General features: G+C 34.9%; 2 protein-coding genes across 2 annotated transcripts; both read right to left on the bottom strand.

Annotated features, from left to right (window-relative positions):
- On the bottom strand, positions 1-9,039 carry LOC106772033 (conserved oligomeric Golgi complex subunit 1). The gene is made up of 7 exons (XM_014658165.2): positions 8,192-9,039; positions 6,524-8,011; positions 5,635-5,829; positions 2,518-2,798; positions 1,867-2,046; positions 1,452-1,626; positions 1-764 (listed from the first exon to the last, which is right to left on the bottom strand). The coding sequence occupies exons 1-7, from the start codon at positions 8,876-8,878 to the stop codon at positions 591-593; spliced, it is 3,180 nt and encodes a 1,059-aa protein (XP_014513651.1). The 5' UTR covers positions 8,879-9,039; the 3' UTR covers positions 1-590.
- Positions 9,040-12,615: 3,576 nt separating this feature from the next.
- On the bottom strand, positions 12,616-16,525 carry LOC106770780 (glucomannan 4-beta-mannosyltransferase 9). Its single transcript, XM_014656579.2, has 9 exons — positions 15,703-16,525; positions 15,468-15,566; positions 14,775-15,027; positions 14,467-14,577; positions 14,250-14,386; positions 13,962-14,075; positions 13,655-13,854; positions 13,373-13,567; positions 12,616-13,083 (listed from the first exon to the last, which is right to left on the bottom strand). The coding sequence occupies exons 1-9, from the start codon at positions 16,021-16,023 to the stop codon at positions 12,921-12,923; spliced, it is 1,593 nt and encodes a 530-aa protein (XP_014512065.1). The 5' UTR covers positions 16,024-16,525; the 3' UTR covers positions 12,616-12,920.
- Positions 16,526-17,526: the final 1,001 nt, after the last annotated feature.

Raw genomic sequence — 17,526 nt, 5'->3', positions numbered from 1 at the left:
TAAATAAACTAGTGCTTATTTATAGAATTCAATTCATTGAATATGCGTCTTGAAATACAATGTTACATTGTAATCAGAACATTAAAATAAATCTAACAAGATAATTTGATTGAATTTATGCAACTATAGACATACACCAAAAATGTAGAACCACGCAATACAGTAGCCATGAATTATAGCAGCTCTCAACTCTGACAATATCAAGAATTTCAGTTTCCCTGGGCTATATGACACGCGAACTTGAATCTGCCATCTAGTCTAATTTTGCTTGTCAAGTTTCGTCATGCTTAAAATTTGGGTATTTATATTCACAACCGTTTCCAAGACAAAATGATAAAATGAAGTTAACCGCGCAATCAACATTAAGAATCTTCATCCCCATAGTTTATTGATCCATTTGCTCCACAGATGTTTAGGATGTTTGGAGATGGAGCTTCCAAAAATGATTCTAGAGTTGCTCTAATAGAGTGGTGTCACGAATAAAGGTGGAGGGCTAGGAAGGTTTCAAGATTATATCATATATCACACTTTATGGAAACGAGACCTTGAAAGGAGCAAGTAGGGTGCATTTCAATCATTGGCTTGGGGCATCATGAATCTGATCTGGGAGCAGTAAAAGATGAAAGAAGTCCAGCTGCATGAGCAGGTAAAATATCTCCAAACGAGGACATGGCAGCTGCAGATCTATCTTTAAAAATGCCAACTTGTCCATCAGTTAGTATGGATCCCAGTTTAAAAGTACTCTCGCCGAACCTGCTTCCAACCTAGAAAAAAAAAAAAAGAAAAAACCGGTATCAAGTACCTACACAACTAAGCAATCAAATAACGTATTCTAGATCACAATTTAGATATAAGAATGGAGGGTATCGGTATATAAATGCAGATTTAATATGATAATGTTACCACAAAAATTTGCATATATGCAGCTAATATGTAAACAACGCATTTAGGAATCTACTTGGTTAAGCAATACCATATTATATGCTCAAACATAGCAAGAAAATATTCTGCTACAATTATAAAGAATTTGCATCACAAATAAAACAAGCAATCATAAGTGAGCGGATAACCTTTTCCCGGCTAAAGTAATACATAGTACTAGTAATGGATAAAGTTTAATCCGGTCTAAGAATTTGAAACGACTCGGCATTAATTATGTCAAATACCGCGGGAGAGCTGACCAAATATCATCACGTTTAGCTTATGTATTGTAATTTCGTTTAACAGTTCTCTACAGTGAATAAAAATAACTTGTTTTAAAAATACATTTATGTGGCTGCATAAATGGATGGAGTTCACTGCAGCATTAGTGTCATAGATGTGTATGAATATAATGTGTAGATGAATGGAGTTATGGATCAACATCTCATAATATCTTAATTAAAGAATAAATGTACAAAATTAAACTGCAATAAGGCAAGAAGTAGTACCGATATTTGAAAAGGGCTTACCTGCATAAAAGACTTCAGTAATGGTGCTGCCACCCCCAGACTTGAACTGTCATCCAAATTTATCTTCTGAGAAAGTTCTCCATTTGTTATTGAATTCCATGAGCTCCTTGAAGAGATTTCATTTGACGAAGGAGTAAATGTCTTCTTTGTCCCTCTAGAGGACAATGCCGGTGCACTGAATTTACCAAGAAGTTTGTAAATACGATATGACATTTAGAGCATTAATGACTTGCTTCGTAGTGTACATCAATAGGTTTGTTAGCAAAAAACCACCCACAAAAGTAGTCAGTGAATAAACCATTACATTTCAAGCTAATTTAAATTAAATAAATAAAATGATGGTATTGGAGACCAGTTCGTAACTTTGCATTATGAAATGATAGACAAAGCAGAAATGAAACAAGATCAGACTAACCTGATGGGGAGGTATTTAAACCGGGGAACTGTAGAACACCTCAGAATATTAGATTCTGAATTAGTAGGCAATTTCTGAACAGTATCTGTGTACATGCGGTTAAGTTGCACGAAGAAACCAAAGAGCACAGCATGTCGTAGGTATGATTGTCTCTCATTCTCCCAGAGGTATGGTTCATACCTTTAAGATAAAGAAAGAAGATTTCAGACGACATTGCAGAAATTAATATAAGTTCTTCAAATCATTACACAACCAATTTAACCCTGTGCGAGAAATGCATCTACAGATTTTCTCTAACCATGGGTTTACAGCAAAGAAAAGAAAGAAAGAAAAAATGTTTCAAATTTCAGATTGAAAAAATGGACCATGCATGTGCAATAGATGTACTTTCAGATTCCACGCTATTGCTTGAAATGAATTACGGCCTCGTTGAAATCCCAGATTTCTTTTAGTAATCTATTTCACTCGCACCCTTTGGAAATTTTTGTGCTCTATTATTCTATTTTCTAATTATAAACTTACCTAACTTTGCAACTTCCTTGCATATGTAATCGTTATATAAGGCATCTGTTCATGGATTGCACATCTCATGTCCCTTCAACATACCAAAACAAAGAAAGGAAAACTTTATCAGAAGAATAGGATACTTACGTAAGCCAGTCTATGGGATCCAGCTTCTGAGATAGACGAGTTAACAATTGATCTGAACGTTCTTTAATGGCAGAGGTTGCAGAACTTTGGTCTTGTTTCCTTCTGACAGGTATCTTTGCTTTTGGCTGACTAGATGGTACCCCAACCACATTTAAATCACCGCCAGAGAGAATATCAGTAGCAAATTTGACATCTAACAAGACCTGTAAAACTCCTTTTTCTGAAACTTGGTGAACACCACTCTCTTCGGTGGAGAGGAATTCCTCAAAGATTCCAATTACCTGTATAATAAGATACAAACATTGTAGATGTACATGCCGTCAAGAAAATAGCAGAACAGTCATTGGAACAATAATGCATGATAACTTGATAACCTAGAAAATTACAAGCAAATGTTAAACAATTGAATATAAAAAACTATTAAAAAGGAACTGGAATTCAGTCTCAATCTCTGGAGTAAGGATCTCAAAATAAATAGGGTTCCTTTTACACTTTAATTAAGCTGGATTACAGAAAGAGTGCGTCAACAATGACCTTTGCACAATAAATTGATAACTCACTGCCTAGAAAACTAAATGCAAAAATTAAACAGTTGAGTAGAACAAAATTATTAAAATGGAACTCGAATTCAGTCTCAATCTGTTTCTTGGGGATCTCAAAATAAAATAGGGTTCCTTCAGCACTTTAATTAAGCTGGATTACAGAAAGAGAGGGTCCCCAATGACACTTTCGTATGAGTCATATTTGCTATGTACCTGTGTTCACGGTAAAATATAAACAACAAGGCACTATAAGCCGTTGTAAAACTTAACTCGAGTGATCACTAGAATTGGAAACTGGTAATATGGCCAGTCTGGGCACCTCTATGGATAGGTTATGCACTCAACTTGATACGGACGGTATAACTTGGCTGGCTTAGACTGGAGCTCACATCTAACTGGCTGAGACGTATACCTTTATAAAATGATTTTAGAAAGAAATAGACAGAACTTGCTCAGTTTGCAGAAAGGGAACTTGCTGAAGGTTGAAGAAGGTTGTTGCAGTACACATATAGAAGTAGAGAAAAGGAAATAGAACGAAACTATGTAAAGAAGGGATCGATGGTTCCTTAATTCATTTGCCCAGAAAAATAATCCACTGAATTCGAGAAATAAATTGGAGCCCGGTGCTCCTTCACCCCAAAAAATGAGATGGTTGAGCTTTGTGAAAGGAAGAAAATATTGAATTCAAGAAATGAATGAGAACTCAGTACTGCTTCACCCAAAGGTACTGAGACATGGATTTTGTTTAAAAAACGGAGGAAAATTGATTAGACCTGTAGTAAGCTTATTGGGCAGTGTTAAGATGTTGATGGAATCAGTTTTACAATATAAATGCGAAAAACACTGGCATTTTAAATCAAACACTCACAACCTTGGGCTGGTAAAGCATACTTTAGCCACTATGCTACAAGTCATTTTAAATATAATATTAACAATTCAATATTGTAATATTTACGTACAATACTAGTTCCTGCAGTTATCATTGACACACTATTTCTATCACTAATCCAGTACCCTGACTAAATAAATGATCAGCCTTATTTTATTTAGATAATGTTGAAAGAATTAGTGACAAAACAGGTCACGGATGATGGTACCGTAACTAAATCAATGATCGGTCTCATTAAGTTAATGCTGAAAGAATTAGTGATAAAACAGGTTATGGATGATGGTAGTGCTTCGGAACCATGTCAAGAAGAGAGAAACCGAGAAGGAATATAAAGAATTTTGTGTGTTGTGTACACACATTAGTCTTCTTACTAATAATGAAGAAGTGATACAACAATAATTAGATTTAGGCTACATGCTGCAGAAGAAATTAATGATTTAATGGTAATTTTACATTTTTCAATGTTTTTCATCAAAAATACGTTTTCAAAAGGCTTAACCCATGCATTGCGAAGGCCAAACTATTTTTTTGCTTTTCTGATGCTACATTGCAAAAAGCATGTAATGCCAGCTGTCAATATTATGCCAATGTAAAAAATAAGAGCATAATTGAAAGCGACGTGCACTCTCTCATTTAGTATACAGAGAAAAATTTAACCTTCTAGATTTCAGAAACTTCTATAGCCCTTTTGAATACCAAGACGCACCAGCTCATTCACACAAGGTATACTCATAGGAACTTCTCAGTTTTTTGTCAGGACACACTTTCAAATTTGGTTTACACCAAGAATAAGAACCCATGTGCAAAAGACACACTAGTGTTTAGTTATACGTAGCTCCCTCGCAAAAGCATATAATGCCAGCAGACAACATTATGTTAATACGAAAAAAAGGTGGGTCTACTTGCATGCCCGTGTTTCTATTCACTCTCATTTAAATCCACTCTCGTCAATTCTATGCAGATAAAATTTTGGCCTTCTAGATTTCAGAAACTTTCGTATCCCATTTAGCACCAAAACCAGTAAAAAGTGCCCCATTTCAACTATACTCATAGACCACTAGACATACCAAGATAAATTATGAGATCAAAAGTATTTAGCACGTCAAATTGTGCTCTAAAGGACCTGATTGAAACAGAATCTCCCTTTTTGAATTCTCCTTTGGCCACTAACCAATAATCATTAAGGTTCTCAATAACTTGATTGCAATTACTTTTTACAAGGGTGTAGGGGTGTGTTTGCAGATAGCATGCTTATTTTTTCCATTACTGTAAGATTCTAGTGACATGAGAACAACTCCAGTATAACTATAAATAATTTTGTTATAATGACTTAGTTCAGCAGCATGAATCCGAGAATAAGAACTGCTCCAAATCTCTCTGACACAGAAAATGGGACGCAGCCACAATTAATACAACTAATTTAAACTTCAGTTTATTCTTAACATGCTATTGAAATACTGCAGAGAGATTCCTTCATGCATTCTTAGTTCACTTCTTATTGTCTAATGTCTTCTGTTCTATATTACTTTGAGGATACATTATCCATACCATCATTTCTCTTTTATTTTAAATGAAAATTCATTTTCTATAAATAACAAAGGGGAAAGACAGGAAACATATTAGTGAGAAAGTCACGATGGTAAAAATTAAGATCAAGCAGACTAAAACATCCACAGCAAAACCTACCTTTTCCAGTAGCCTTGATGCAAGTTTATGCAAAATCTTCTTGTCAAGTACATGCCCTCCAACTCTATGAACTTCATCACAAGCTCTAAAGAGAAATGAGATGATGTACAGAGAAGGCATAGATGGAAGAGAAATTTTCATCTCCGATTGGTTCTCCTCAGATTGATCTTGCTTGATAATGATATCCTCCCATCCCTGTCCAAAAAAGCAAAAGTAATCGAAGATGAAAAGCTATAACTTGGCCCAACACAAGGTCCCACTACGAAATAACAACATCAGAACAAGACAATGTGAGCTTGATGACACCCATTATCCTTTCAAGAAGGCAAGCAGACGTTAATCTGATTTTATATTTAAGGGCCACAACTTTTTATTAGGTATATCACCAATACCCACAAGATTCGTTAATACAACAGTTGCAGAGTAAAAGTTCATAATGCTGTGTTTTGTTAGACAATTTATCATGTCAGACTATAATCACGTGATAAGCTATGCTACAAATTCTCAGGAACGGATCAAGATTTTGTCCAATATCAATTTGTTAAGTGGTTTTCCCTGCTGGTGATGTACATACAAATAGAACGAGGAGCTTAAACTGGCTGACTTCCTCTATTCTCTGTTTTCATTTTACTCTATATCCGTAAAGAATTTCTTATCCTCATTGTCATGTTTTTCTTCTCCATTTCTTCACACCTAACAAACTTTTTAAAAACAGGGGTCTTCAGAAGGAATAAATAACTATTATAGTTTGACATAAAGGTTCATAAAAAACTAAACGTTCACAAATGATATCGACAAATCATAATCTTACGAAAAAGAAAAACAAGATTAAGCCATCACGTACAAACAAAATGAAAAACACATCAAGGGAGAGATGACTATCACTTACCCTCCAGGGTGTACTCAAAGATAAAGCATCATCTTGTTTAAGATCCCGAGATACAGTGGCACAAAGTTCATCTGAGAGCCATAATATCCACAAATTGTAAGCTCTAATGCTAAGGTCTCCTATAGTCTTATTCAATTCTTCCAATTCAGGGCTTGCACCTTCTCTCACCCCAAGCAAAGCAGATATGGAAAATGAATTTTGTCTTTTAGAGCCAAGACTTGCTTGTTTCCCTGGACTATCACAGATAGTAGAATCAGATCCAAATCGAGATTGTTTCACCAGAGACGGTAATTTTGCAACTGCAGATGCACTTCCACCAGCCCAATATCTGGGAGAACCAAGTATCAGGGGTATATGTTTAGAATGATTTTGGAATGAAAACAATATTCGTCCAATAAAAAGAGACTTTTCAACAGTAACAGCGCTTGGCGATTCACTATTTCCTGCTGGGGCATATAAACTATCAAGCTCTTTTTTCAGTGTCATCAATATTGAAGATACACATTCATAACATTTACTTTGCAGGTATGGTGCCAGATCCTTCAGTCTTTGAGATGCCTTTGGAGATTCTATGAAACTTAAAAGATCCTCAAGGATGCTTTGACAAGAAACATCAACTGCATCCCTGATTCGACTGACTTCAGGACCAAAGTAAGCATTAAGACAAGAGTGAAATTCACTCTCTTCAGGATGAACTTTAAACCCAGAAGCAACTCCAGTTTTTCTGGCATTCGATTCTAGAAACCAAACACCACCAGCCGTAGAAGGTCTGCTCAAGTACACCTGAACATCATCCAGCTTGGTAAACAACTCACCTACAGCAGAAATTGAGTTTACCACGTCAACAGCACCAGTTAGTTCCCTAAATCTCAAGTCAATAATTGCTTTCATCCTGCCAAGAAAAGCAGACTCAAATATCTCATCCCAAAGATCTGAATCATCTTCCAAAACAAGTTCCCGAATCCTACTCCAAGGCAACTCAATCTCCGAGCCAAAAACACTCTTCAGCCATTCTAGACTCCCCTGAAGAACTTGCTTGCTTTCCATCGTCTCCCTTATTGATTTCTCAGCAGAAGCCAAATCCTGGCCACTGCCAATGACATCAATCAAATTTCTTCCACTTATCTTGCTCACGCACTCTCTCAACCAAGCAAAACAGGTATCAGCAATGTAACGCTTATCAAGCATCACCATGATCGATTCCAGTCTATCTCTGAATGACTTCCAGAGCCTAACTTCCTCGTCAGGATTGGGAATCCCACCAAACAACTGAGATGCCGGAGGAGATCCCAGTATGACTTTGTAAAAAAGGGGCATATCATTCAAAACCTGCAAAAACAACTCACCCACCTGACCCACAGTAACCTGAATTATACCCAACACATCGCACAATACCGAAACCACCAAGGAGGAAGCATCACCAGGACCAGCATTCCCCAAAACTTGCAATATCCACGACTTCCTCGATTCCAAAAACAATCCTAATACCTGTTTTACAAAAAAAAAAAAAAAAAAAAAAAAAATCAGTTTAAATCGAATCCAGCAACCATCCAAATCTTTAAACTAATTAAGTCCATACAAATCTTTCTTTAGTCGACTAATCACTCCACAGTTCACAACCACAAATCTAGGCACAAACCCAGAATTCAATGCGAAGAAACTAAATACCTGCTTAGGCTCGAGCTCGTCAATGACGGCGACAGCGGCAAGTGCGTCGGAGTAAGCGGCAATGGCGAGGCCGCGATCGAGCAACCGATCGCGGCTGCGCTGGGAGATCTGCGCCCTGAAGCTCTCAACGATCTGCCACTGGTGTTGGAGCATGGCGAAATTGGAGAGGAACTTCTTCTTCTGGTCATCAGAATCGACGAACAAGTGATGGTGCACGTTTTTGGCACGCACATAGCGCGACGCGGCCTCCAGAAACATCCCTTCATCGAGGCAGCCCCAGATGTTCTCGGGCGTGTCGGCGAGGTACTTAACGCGGCACGCGGCGCCGTAGGTCCAGGCACGGGACTGGGAATGGAGCTTGGCTTGGGACTGGGACTGGGAGAGGGAGAGGGAGCGGATGCGACCGTGCACGGCGGTGATGTTGCTGGAGATGCCGTTGCAGGAGGCCTTCATGCGGACGATGGAGTCGGCGGAGTCGATCAGGTCGCGGTACCTATTGCCGACCAGTTGCCTGAGCTCCTCTTTCTTGTCCTCGATCTGCCTCCGCGTCGCCGCCTCAGTCTTCCGGATCTCAGCAATTGGCTTGGTGCGGAACAGGGACTCGGCGTCGCGGCTGCCGAGGTTGGAGATGCGGTGGTCGTCGCCATGGGGCGACGGCGTTGCCGCGGAGGGGGACGAGACTCGCATTGCGGTGATGGGTTTGGGGGTTTAGTGGATTGGCATTGATCTCTCCGGCGGACGGAGGCGCAAGGAGAGTTGAAAATTTGGAAAACGGTCAATTGGAAACGGGAAAAAATAGAAATTCAGGCGAGTTTCGTAAAGGATAATTTTGCCTGCGACAAATGAAAACGACGTCGTTTATCATCGAAGAGGAACAGTAAGTAATAGTGTTTTGCTTGAATTGATTTTCTTAATACTAAACTTTATATTTAGAAGTTACTAAAACAAATTACAGGTTCATTTTCAAGCTTATAGTTCATGATACACCTATTGAATTCATTTTTTCATGCTCGCTTCAAGATCATTATAAATATTAATTTTTTATACGTATTAAATATAGCTGTCAATATTAAATATGATAAACTAAATTTAATTAAATTAATTATCAGAAAATGTATGCTTAATTATTATTAAATTAGTTTTAGACGGATAATATCTATATTTAGATGATTTTGTTTCTAAAATTACCGACAAAAGTTAATGTCATTTTTTTTTATCTAATTCAAAGTTCATTTTTCTAAAATTATTTTAACTCAAAATCAACTTTAGATTCGAGTTTAATTCATTATGAAAAATCAATCAATTTTACATAATTGGTGCTTTAAATTCGAGGAATGCAAGTTTTTCATTATGTGATCAGAAACAGGAAATATTTGTAATGTACTGTTAAAAATTACACTGATCAACTAAAAATTAATTTGTTTAAACTGAACTGTAAAATAGTTCAGATAAACTTAACTGAAATGTTTTCTATTTCATCAAACTGAATTAAATTGTACTGAACTAAACTATGATATAAACTGAACTGAATTACTAACTAAATTGTAAATTGTACTAAATTATAATATAAATTGAACTGAACTACTAACTGAGTTATAAATTGTATTAAACTATAATATAAACTATATTAAACTATTAACTAAATTGTAAACTGCACTAATTTTAACTGCTATATTATTTTAATTTTTTTAGAGAAAAAAATACTCTTATTAAAAAGGAAAAAAACACTTAAATATATAAATTAATTAGTTTACATATAAATTTGTTTGTAAAATTTTATCTAATTATTTTTTAAAGTATATAGAAAAAATAATTTTTTCTTTTCTTCCATAAATACGATGCATCATGTAGTAAGGCATCAAATATCATCATACACTCAAAAGAACCCAACATACAATTATCAAAAACACATTCACTTTATAAAAAAAAATCCATTCCTATAAAATTTATATAAAATTGAACATTTTACAATTTAAATTGAAAATATATAATAAAACAGCATGGAAATTTGAATAATTCGAGAGTAAAAATAAAAGGCATGTTAATGAATCCTATAAAGTGGGATGGCAAGTCGGTCCATCTGCTGTATTATTTCGGTCGTTCTGGATCACGTTTGGACAATCTGCCTAAGACTTATAGGTTAATGTATAATTGTAGATCTGTTTTCTTATGAATTTACTTTACTTGTATAAATTAAAAAAAAAAGTATATATATTTTTTTGATTTAGATAATTTTAATTCAGTTTTTATTAAAAAATTAATAAGTATTTAACATTTTCATATTTTTAATTAACATTTTGTTATTTTATTTTTTCATTAATTTGGGTGAAGTGTGTGATGAGATGAGATTAGGGATGAAAAAAAATCCGCGGACACGGGTATCCATGGGTAAAACCCGTGGCGAGTAGTTACTATCCGCTGGTAACGAGTAGTGAGTATTTTAATATCCGCTTCTAAACGGGTTGGGTACAGGTAGTATACTACCCGAGACTCGCGGATAGCTGTTACCCGCAAAAAATAAATAAAAAATTAAATTTTATATTTTTTTAAATAAATTTAATTAAAAATAAAATAAAATTATATTTTATTAGATTAAAATTAATTAAATTAAATTTTAATTTATATTTAATTTAATTTATATTATATATATATATATATTTTTTTTGTAATTTTATTTAAATTTTATTTTTAAAAATATATAATATATATTTTTTTTATTTTTTGCGGATATCTGCGGGTACCCGTGGATTTTTAAAATATCCACGGGTATTTTTTAAACGGATATCCGGTGGGTAACGGATCGGGTGACGGGTACATTTTTATCTGAGGGATCAGGTTGCGGGTAGGCACTATCCGTACTCGACCCGACGTGTTGTCATCCCTAGATGAGACATCATCATCCACATATTCAACAGTACAGTTAACTGCAGTATATATTATAGTAAAAATGATTGAATTCTTTTTAATATAATATTGTAAAATTAACTATACTATAATTTTGTATTTTTTTTCCAGCCTTAAAAATTAGGCATTATTTACGAAACAATAAATTTTCAGAGAGAAAAAAAAATGATGAGAAAGATAAAAATAAAAGACACAGATGAAGGAAGATTACCAAATTTTCATTTTTTATAAAACTAAAACAATGCCATTTTAATTAAGATAGGTGTTTTCCTTAAATGTAAAATTTAAATTCCTTCTTGAATATTTCATAAAAAAACACATTTCACTGGTAAAAAATAAAAGTCTCTTAAAATTGTAAAAATCTAGAAAGTATAGTATTAAAAAATAATAGTCTCTTAATTATAAGATTCTAGAAAATACTTTATTAAAGTTGATAGATATTTTAAAATAATAAAATCAAGTATTTTAATTTTAAAAATAATTTAATAATATAAACATAATTTCTTAGACTCCTCTCTTTAAAACTCTTTTTTTGGATAATGTATGGTTTGCAAAGGAAGTGAAGTTCCTTCAATTAGTTCGGAGAGGAATGTCAATATGAGAGTATGTCAAATGGTTTAAACATCTTATCCGTTTTCATAAACTAGACATGGATGAATAATGGCAACGTAGGAAGTTTGAATATAGGCTAAGAGGGATATCAAGTTGATGGTAGCAGGTTTGTGCATTAAGGAGTTTCCTGCATTGGTTGGTTGAGAGAGTCAAAGTTGATGGTAGCAGATTGTAACCTTATAAATACAAAGATGAATTTTATTTCATTTTTTATATTCTTATTGAGACTGTTACCGTGGGATTTCTCAGGATTAAGAATTCTCACTCCTTTTTGTCATGCACTAAATTGTATTCTGTAAAACCAGAATTTAATCTGGCCGAGGTGGTATATGGATTAAGATACTCTATAATGTTTTGAGCAATGAAAATCTTCATCCGATGCTGTCTTTAGGTACATTTGTCCCATCTGAAGAGGTTTCATGCTAAGCCATACCTCAATGATTCCGCTTCCACGGAGAATGCATTCGCTTGAAACAATAACATGCATATAGCTTAAAAAAGAACCATGTCGCTACTTGATATGATGAATTTCACTGAAAGCCTAATCTAAAAGTGTGTAGACATCATCAAGTATCAACTCATGGTCCCTCTCAACAACACGGTACCCTTCATCACAAGTCTTAAAAAGTTGTAATTTGCAGCCTTTGAGATGCTGGAATATCTGTACTTCCATTTTATTTCCAGTTTATGTTTTATGGTAATTTTGTTTCTGAATAACATCAACTTTTAAGCAAATTCTAATTTTGCTTTTTTAATCAATCAAGATACATATTTTATTGAATTAGATTTAAATTCTATTTCTTAAGATAAAGTTATTCATAAATTATGGAATTTATATTAAAACAAGGCCATCTTTGAAAGAGAAGATCAAGATTGTCACGCAGCTTAGGTTAGAGAAGGGAAGGTAGTAAGCAGAAACTGTCAACATGCTTCAGTATTCCTGATTTCCAATTTATATTATTTATTGATAATTCTTTCCAAGGGATTTCAAATACTACACAAACTTTTGTTGTTTTGTTTATCTATGTTCTTTGTCTGTGTCCATATAAAAACAATACAAAACATGACAAATAATGGTTGTAAAGTAATGTATGGTACTAAAACAAATTGAATTGTAGCTATGAGCAGAAGAAACTGCATTCTGTTCCTTGAAGTGAATGGGATGACAGCCAAATGACAGCCACGTGGAATAATTCTGAGAAAAGAAGCTCCTTTATGAATTAGGAACAAAGGTGCCAACATAGCCAACCCCTACAACAAAGAAGGCAATTGATTGCAGGAAAAGATATATGAAGTAGTGGTTCCTCCCATAGGTAAGATCATAGCATCCACAGAAAAAGAGGTATGCCCCCACTAGAAGTTCCAAGAAATGAAGCCTGTTAATCATCAAAAAACAAGTCGTGAAGGTGAATAGTGAATGCTAATTATGAAATCACATACTAAGTTGCTTGTAAAATTCGTGTCCAAACTGTTCAATTCAATCCATGCGACAAAAGATGTAAAATTATGTTAAAAACAACTTTAAATCTAACTCAATCTTATAAAATCAATTTGTAAGATGATGTTCGTATCTACTTATAATTTATGCAAGACTTCTGACAAATCATAAGCTTATATCAGGTATAAGGTTAATAAAAGTAGAGTATTCTCCAAATATTGGTGTACCTTTCACTAATCTTGATACGAGGCTTTCTTGGTGCTTTGCCACCTGATTTTGTCTTAAGGGCATCTCCCAATTTCTCAGTAACTACCCATTCATTTACTCTCCCTGCCTCTAGCAAACCTGTGAGTGTTGCCTTGGTCCTATGCATTGACATAACATTTTCAAAGAGTATCCAGAATACGAGTAAGTGGATTGATCTGCACAAGATGCAGATGACAAGTTACTCACAAATCAATACAAGAAAACCTTGCCTTCAAAAAGTTGCTAACTTATAATGCTTATACCTTGGAGTTCCAACTGCATTGAGAAGTGTGATGATAGAAGGTATATACACAGCACCCCACTTAGGAACTTCCACTTCTGGAACTAGAACAGTTGCTGGCATAACCACACAGTAGAATACAAATGTGACCACATGGGCTACGATTTTCCGGACAAAGAAGAAGCTATAAATCACATAAAACTTCTTCCAGGTGGAGACTTTCTGCATGGCATGGTAAAAAAGGAATTACAAGAGAAGAGGGATAATAATATCATTTGACCTCTTCAAACAAACTATATGAAAATTGAGTTTTACAAGCAAACTGATACCTTGTTTCTCATGATTTCCATTGCCATTTTCTTGAAAAGATTAGCCGGGCCACATGACCACCGGTGCTGCTGATAACGAAAGGCTTTGAAGGTACTCGGCAGTTCACTTTTCACCTAAATTTGTTTAGATAAATTGTTATAGAAAACAAATAATTCAGTATAGGAGAGAAGACAACAGAAAGTAGACGTGTTACTGAAATTACTTTCTGTACAATCTTCTTATCCAAAATACTAACTCAACAAACTCTTGAGTACATACAAGACATGTAATTAAAAGATTGATCATACCTTGAGATCGCTAAGATACACAAATTTCCCTCCTTTGAGGCCAGCTCGCACAGCCAGATCCATATCCTCCACTGTTGTGCGGTCCTTCCATCCACCAGCTTCATTTAATGCTGAAATTCTCCACACACCAGCAGTGCCTGCAACATATCATCTACATTATGACTGCTTCTACTGCCCAATGAAAATATTTGCACTGTTTATTAGGGAAATGATTTACCATTGAAACCGAAGAAGGCATAGGTTGAGGACCCAACTTCCTGCTCCACAAGGAAATGATAGTCCAATGACATCTCTTGCATTCTTGTCATTAAGCATTCATCAGCATTAACTGCCACACACAAGGTATATTAAAAATGAAGCACAGCTAGATAAACCAGATGCAACTTAAGGAAGTTTTAACTGAACAGCTATATTTTGACACCAGATGCCAGATCCTTTGCTGGAGAACACCGTTTTGATTTTTTAAGTTTTAAAGTAAGCATGCGGAAAGGAGTTTCATGAGGGTTTAGTGAGAAAAAAACTTACCAAATTTCCATCGAGCTTGGACAAGTGCAACTTCTGGGTTATGAGCCAGAAATGGTATTGTGCGCCGAAGGAAGTTAGGCTCAGGTTGGAAATCAGCATCAAAGATGGCCACATAATCACACAAGTTCACATAGCTATGCTTCATGCCTTCTTTAAGAGCTCCAGCTTTGTATCCATTTCTGTTCTGTCTGATCTCATACTTTATGTTTATGCCTTTGCTGGCCCATCTCTGGCATTCCACTTCCACCATTTTCTGAGCATTTTTTGTTAACAGAAACAGAAAGGTCATGTGAGCACAAACTAAGAGTCAAGGGTCTAAATGAATGAGTTAGTTTTTACAAGGATTTTAATAACGTTTTACTTTTCACAAATTGATGATGGCCATTTTACTTTACCATCTAAATATTAAGAATCAGAAGCATGACTTGCACAATTTTGTTTCAAGAAACCTTGGATTTTCTGACAGAAAGTAATGTTGTTTTGTGAAGGAAATATTTCCGTGCAAGTTGACCTTGCACGTGACTCATGAGTAAACCTGCTTTCTAGTAGTCCTTAGAGAGTAGAAAGTATATGAAAATAGGCTTTTGATGACTAAGGAAAAAAAGATCTAGAAATATTTAACATGGTTTAGATACTGAAAGATAAAGGAGCAAATTTTCAGTTAACTTTATTCTAGGGATGGATAGTGTCAACCTTAATGATTGGATCAGTGGAATCATCAAGAACTTGAATTATAATCCTATCAGAAGGCCATGATATCCCACATGCAGCTCCAATCGATAACTGATACACCTGCAAGCAATGAAACAGTACCCACAAAAAAATTGAGTAAAAGAAAAATTCTCTTCCAAGAAACAATGCATGTGAGAGCAATATATCCTTTGTAGAGGAAAGGAGTCTGTTAGATGTGATAACTTTTCAGTAGTACCTCTTTCTCATTGTACATAGGAATTTGTACCAAGACCATTGGGTATGCAGAGTTTCCAATCTCAAGGTCATCTCTGAGAGGCTCCCATTTATACTTCTTATCTGGTTTGTACCTAAACAACTTCACAAAGATTATGACTATACCCATATAAACTCTCTCCACAAACAGCATAATTGACATGGCTAGGCACAAAGCCACAAGCAATTTCAGCGCTGGAACCACAAGGGGTGCCCTGGTCTGCTGCCAAATCAGACCCATCTGGCTTGCACTGCCATCGTAATGCATGTTTTCAAACGTAGCTGCTGATGAAAGCCGATCCATCTGGTGGCTTTCTGTGGTTTCCTTTGGAGAGACAAATTGCACTGCTGGAATGGTGTGACTATATAGAACAATGTGATATCACTCACTCACTGTTTGTGCTTGGTCTTGGTGGCTCGTTGGCTTTGCGAAAAGAACACGAATTGTTTGTAGTTTTTTTTGCCACTCACTCAGTGATTGTTGCTTAGGAGTTACGTTAAGGCAACAAGGAAGAGCAAGAGAGTAGAGTCAGAAGGCACTATTATAGCACAGTACTAACAAAGTAACAATGCATTTACACTATTATAGCACTAGCTAGAGCAGCTCCATGTGCAAGATTTTGTAACACCAACCTAACGTATGGTGCAATGTTTTTCAACCTTTCTCTCTATCTCTCTCTTTTCTTATAGTTTATGAACAATGGGAGAGAGATAGAGAAGAAGGGTATTTGGATGTGTTGAGTAATGATAGAAGAAAGTGTGAAGTATTATTTATATTCCATAAATTGCAGAGTTTCTATGGAAGGAGAAAAAAATTGCAAAACGATTATGATATGATGAGATGATTGGATTATGGACACAGCTTTCTTGAGAGTTGAAACCAGAAAAGAGTGTCACAATCCAGTGGCTAACAGAATATTGAAATATGGAGCAGTGCTTTCTACAAATTATTCACTATCACCAAGGTTGAGATTTTCTCTATAAATTTAATATTTTAAAAAATTATTCTAAGTGTAAGAAATATTTATGTTTGGTGCTTTTGGCAAGAAGCATGAAAATTTGAAAATTTTGATTTGGGTTCCTTTTACATGTGCGCAATTAGAATGAGTAGAAGGTGTTGTTGTTAAATTAGACAAAGAACAGCCAACAAAAACCATGTACTTGGTGGTTGACATGTCCATGTATTTTATAGGTCTCAAGTTCTATTCACCTTAATTTTGTATCGACAAATTTCATGCTAAAACAGTACACATGAAAATTGACATATATAATGTTTTTGGCACTTTATAAGCATAATAATCAAATTGTATGATAAATTATAATTAATATGTACCATCTTTTTTCTCCAAATGAATTTAATCGAACTTGATGGATTATGACGATGTCATAATTCACATTGAAAGGCCACTTGGTATCATCATAAATATATATTAAAACCGTTGTTTAATTCACTTAATTAAGATGAGAAAAACGTATAAGTTGGGAACTTGAAAATTTACTTATAATCTATTCATTTATAATCAAGCTAACTACTCACTTACAGAAAAAAAATAATATATCCTTATAAGATATTTCAATCCAAATAAACAATAACTATCAAGATTAAAAATTTGGGGGCATGCTGACGTGTTAGGTCATTGTTTATTGATTATTTGTATAGTGGTAATTTGCTTGTTTTATTGTAACTGTTGACACTTTTGGGAAAGAGATTCCAAATTGTGATAATTAATAATTATAATTGCATTGTTTTAAAAAGCTATGAATTTGGTTATAATTCAACATTACTTGCTTTATGATATGAAAGAAC

This window comes from Vigna radiata, chromosome 8 (genome assembly GCF_000741045.1).
Source record: "Vigna radiata var. radiata cultivar VC1973A chromosome 8, Vradiata_ver6, whole genome shotgun sequence".
Classification (NCBI taxonomy): Eukaryota; Viridiplantae; Streptophyta; class Magnoliopsida; order Fabales; family Fabaceae; genus Vigna; species Vigna radiata.
This window is presented reverse-complemented; position numbering and strand designations above follow the sequence as displayed.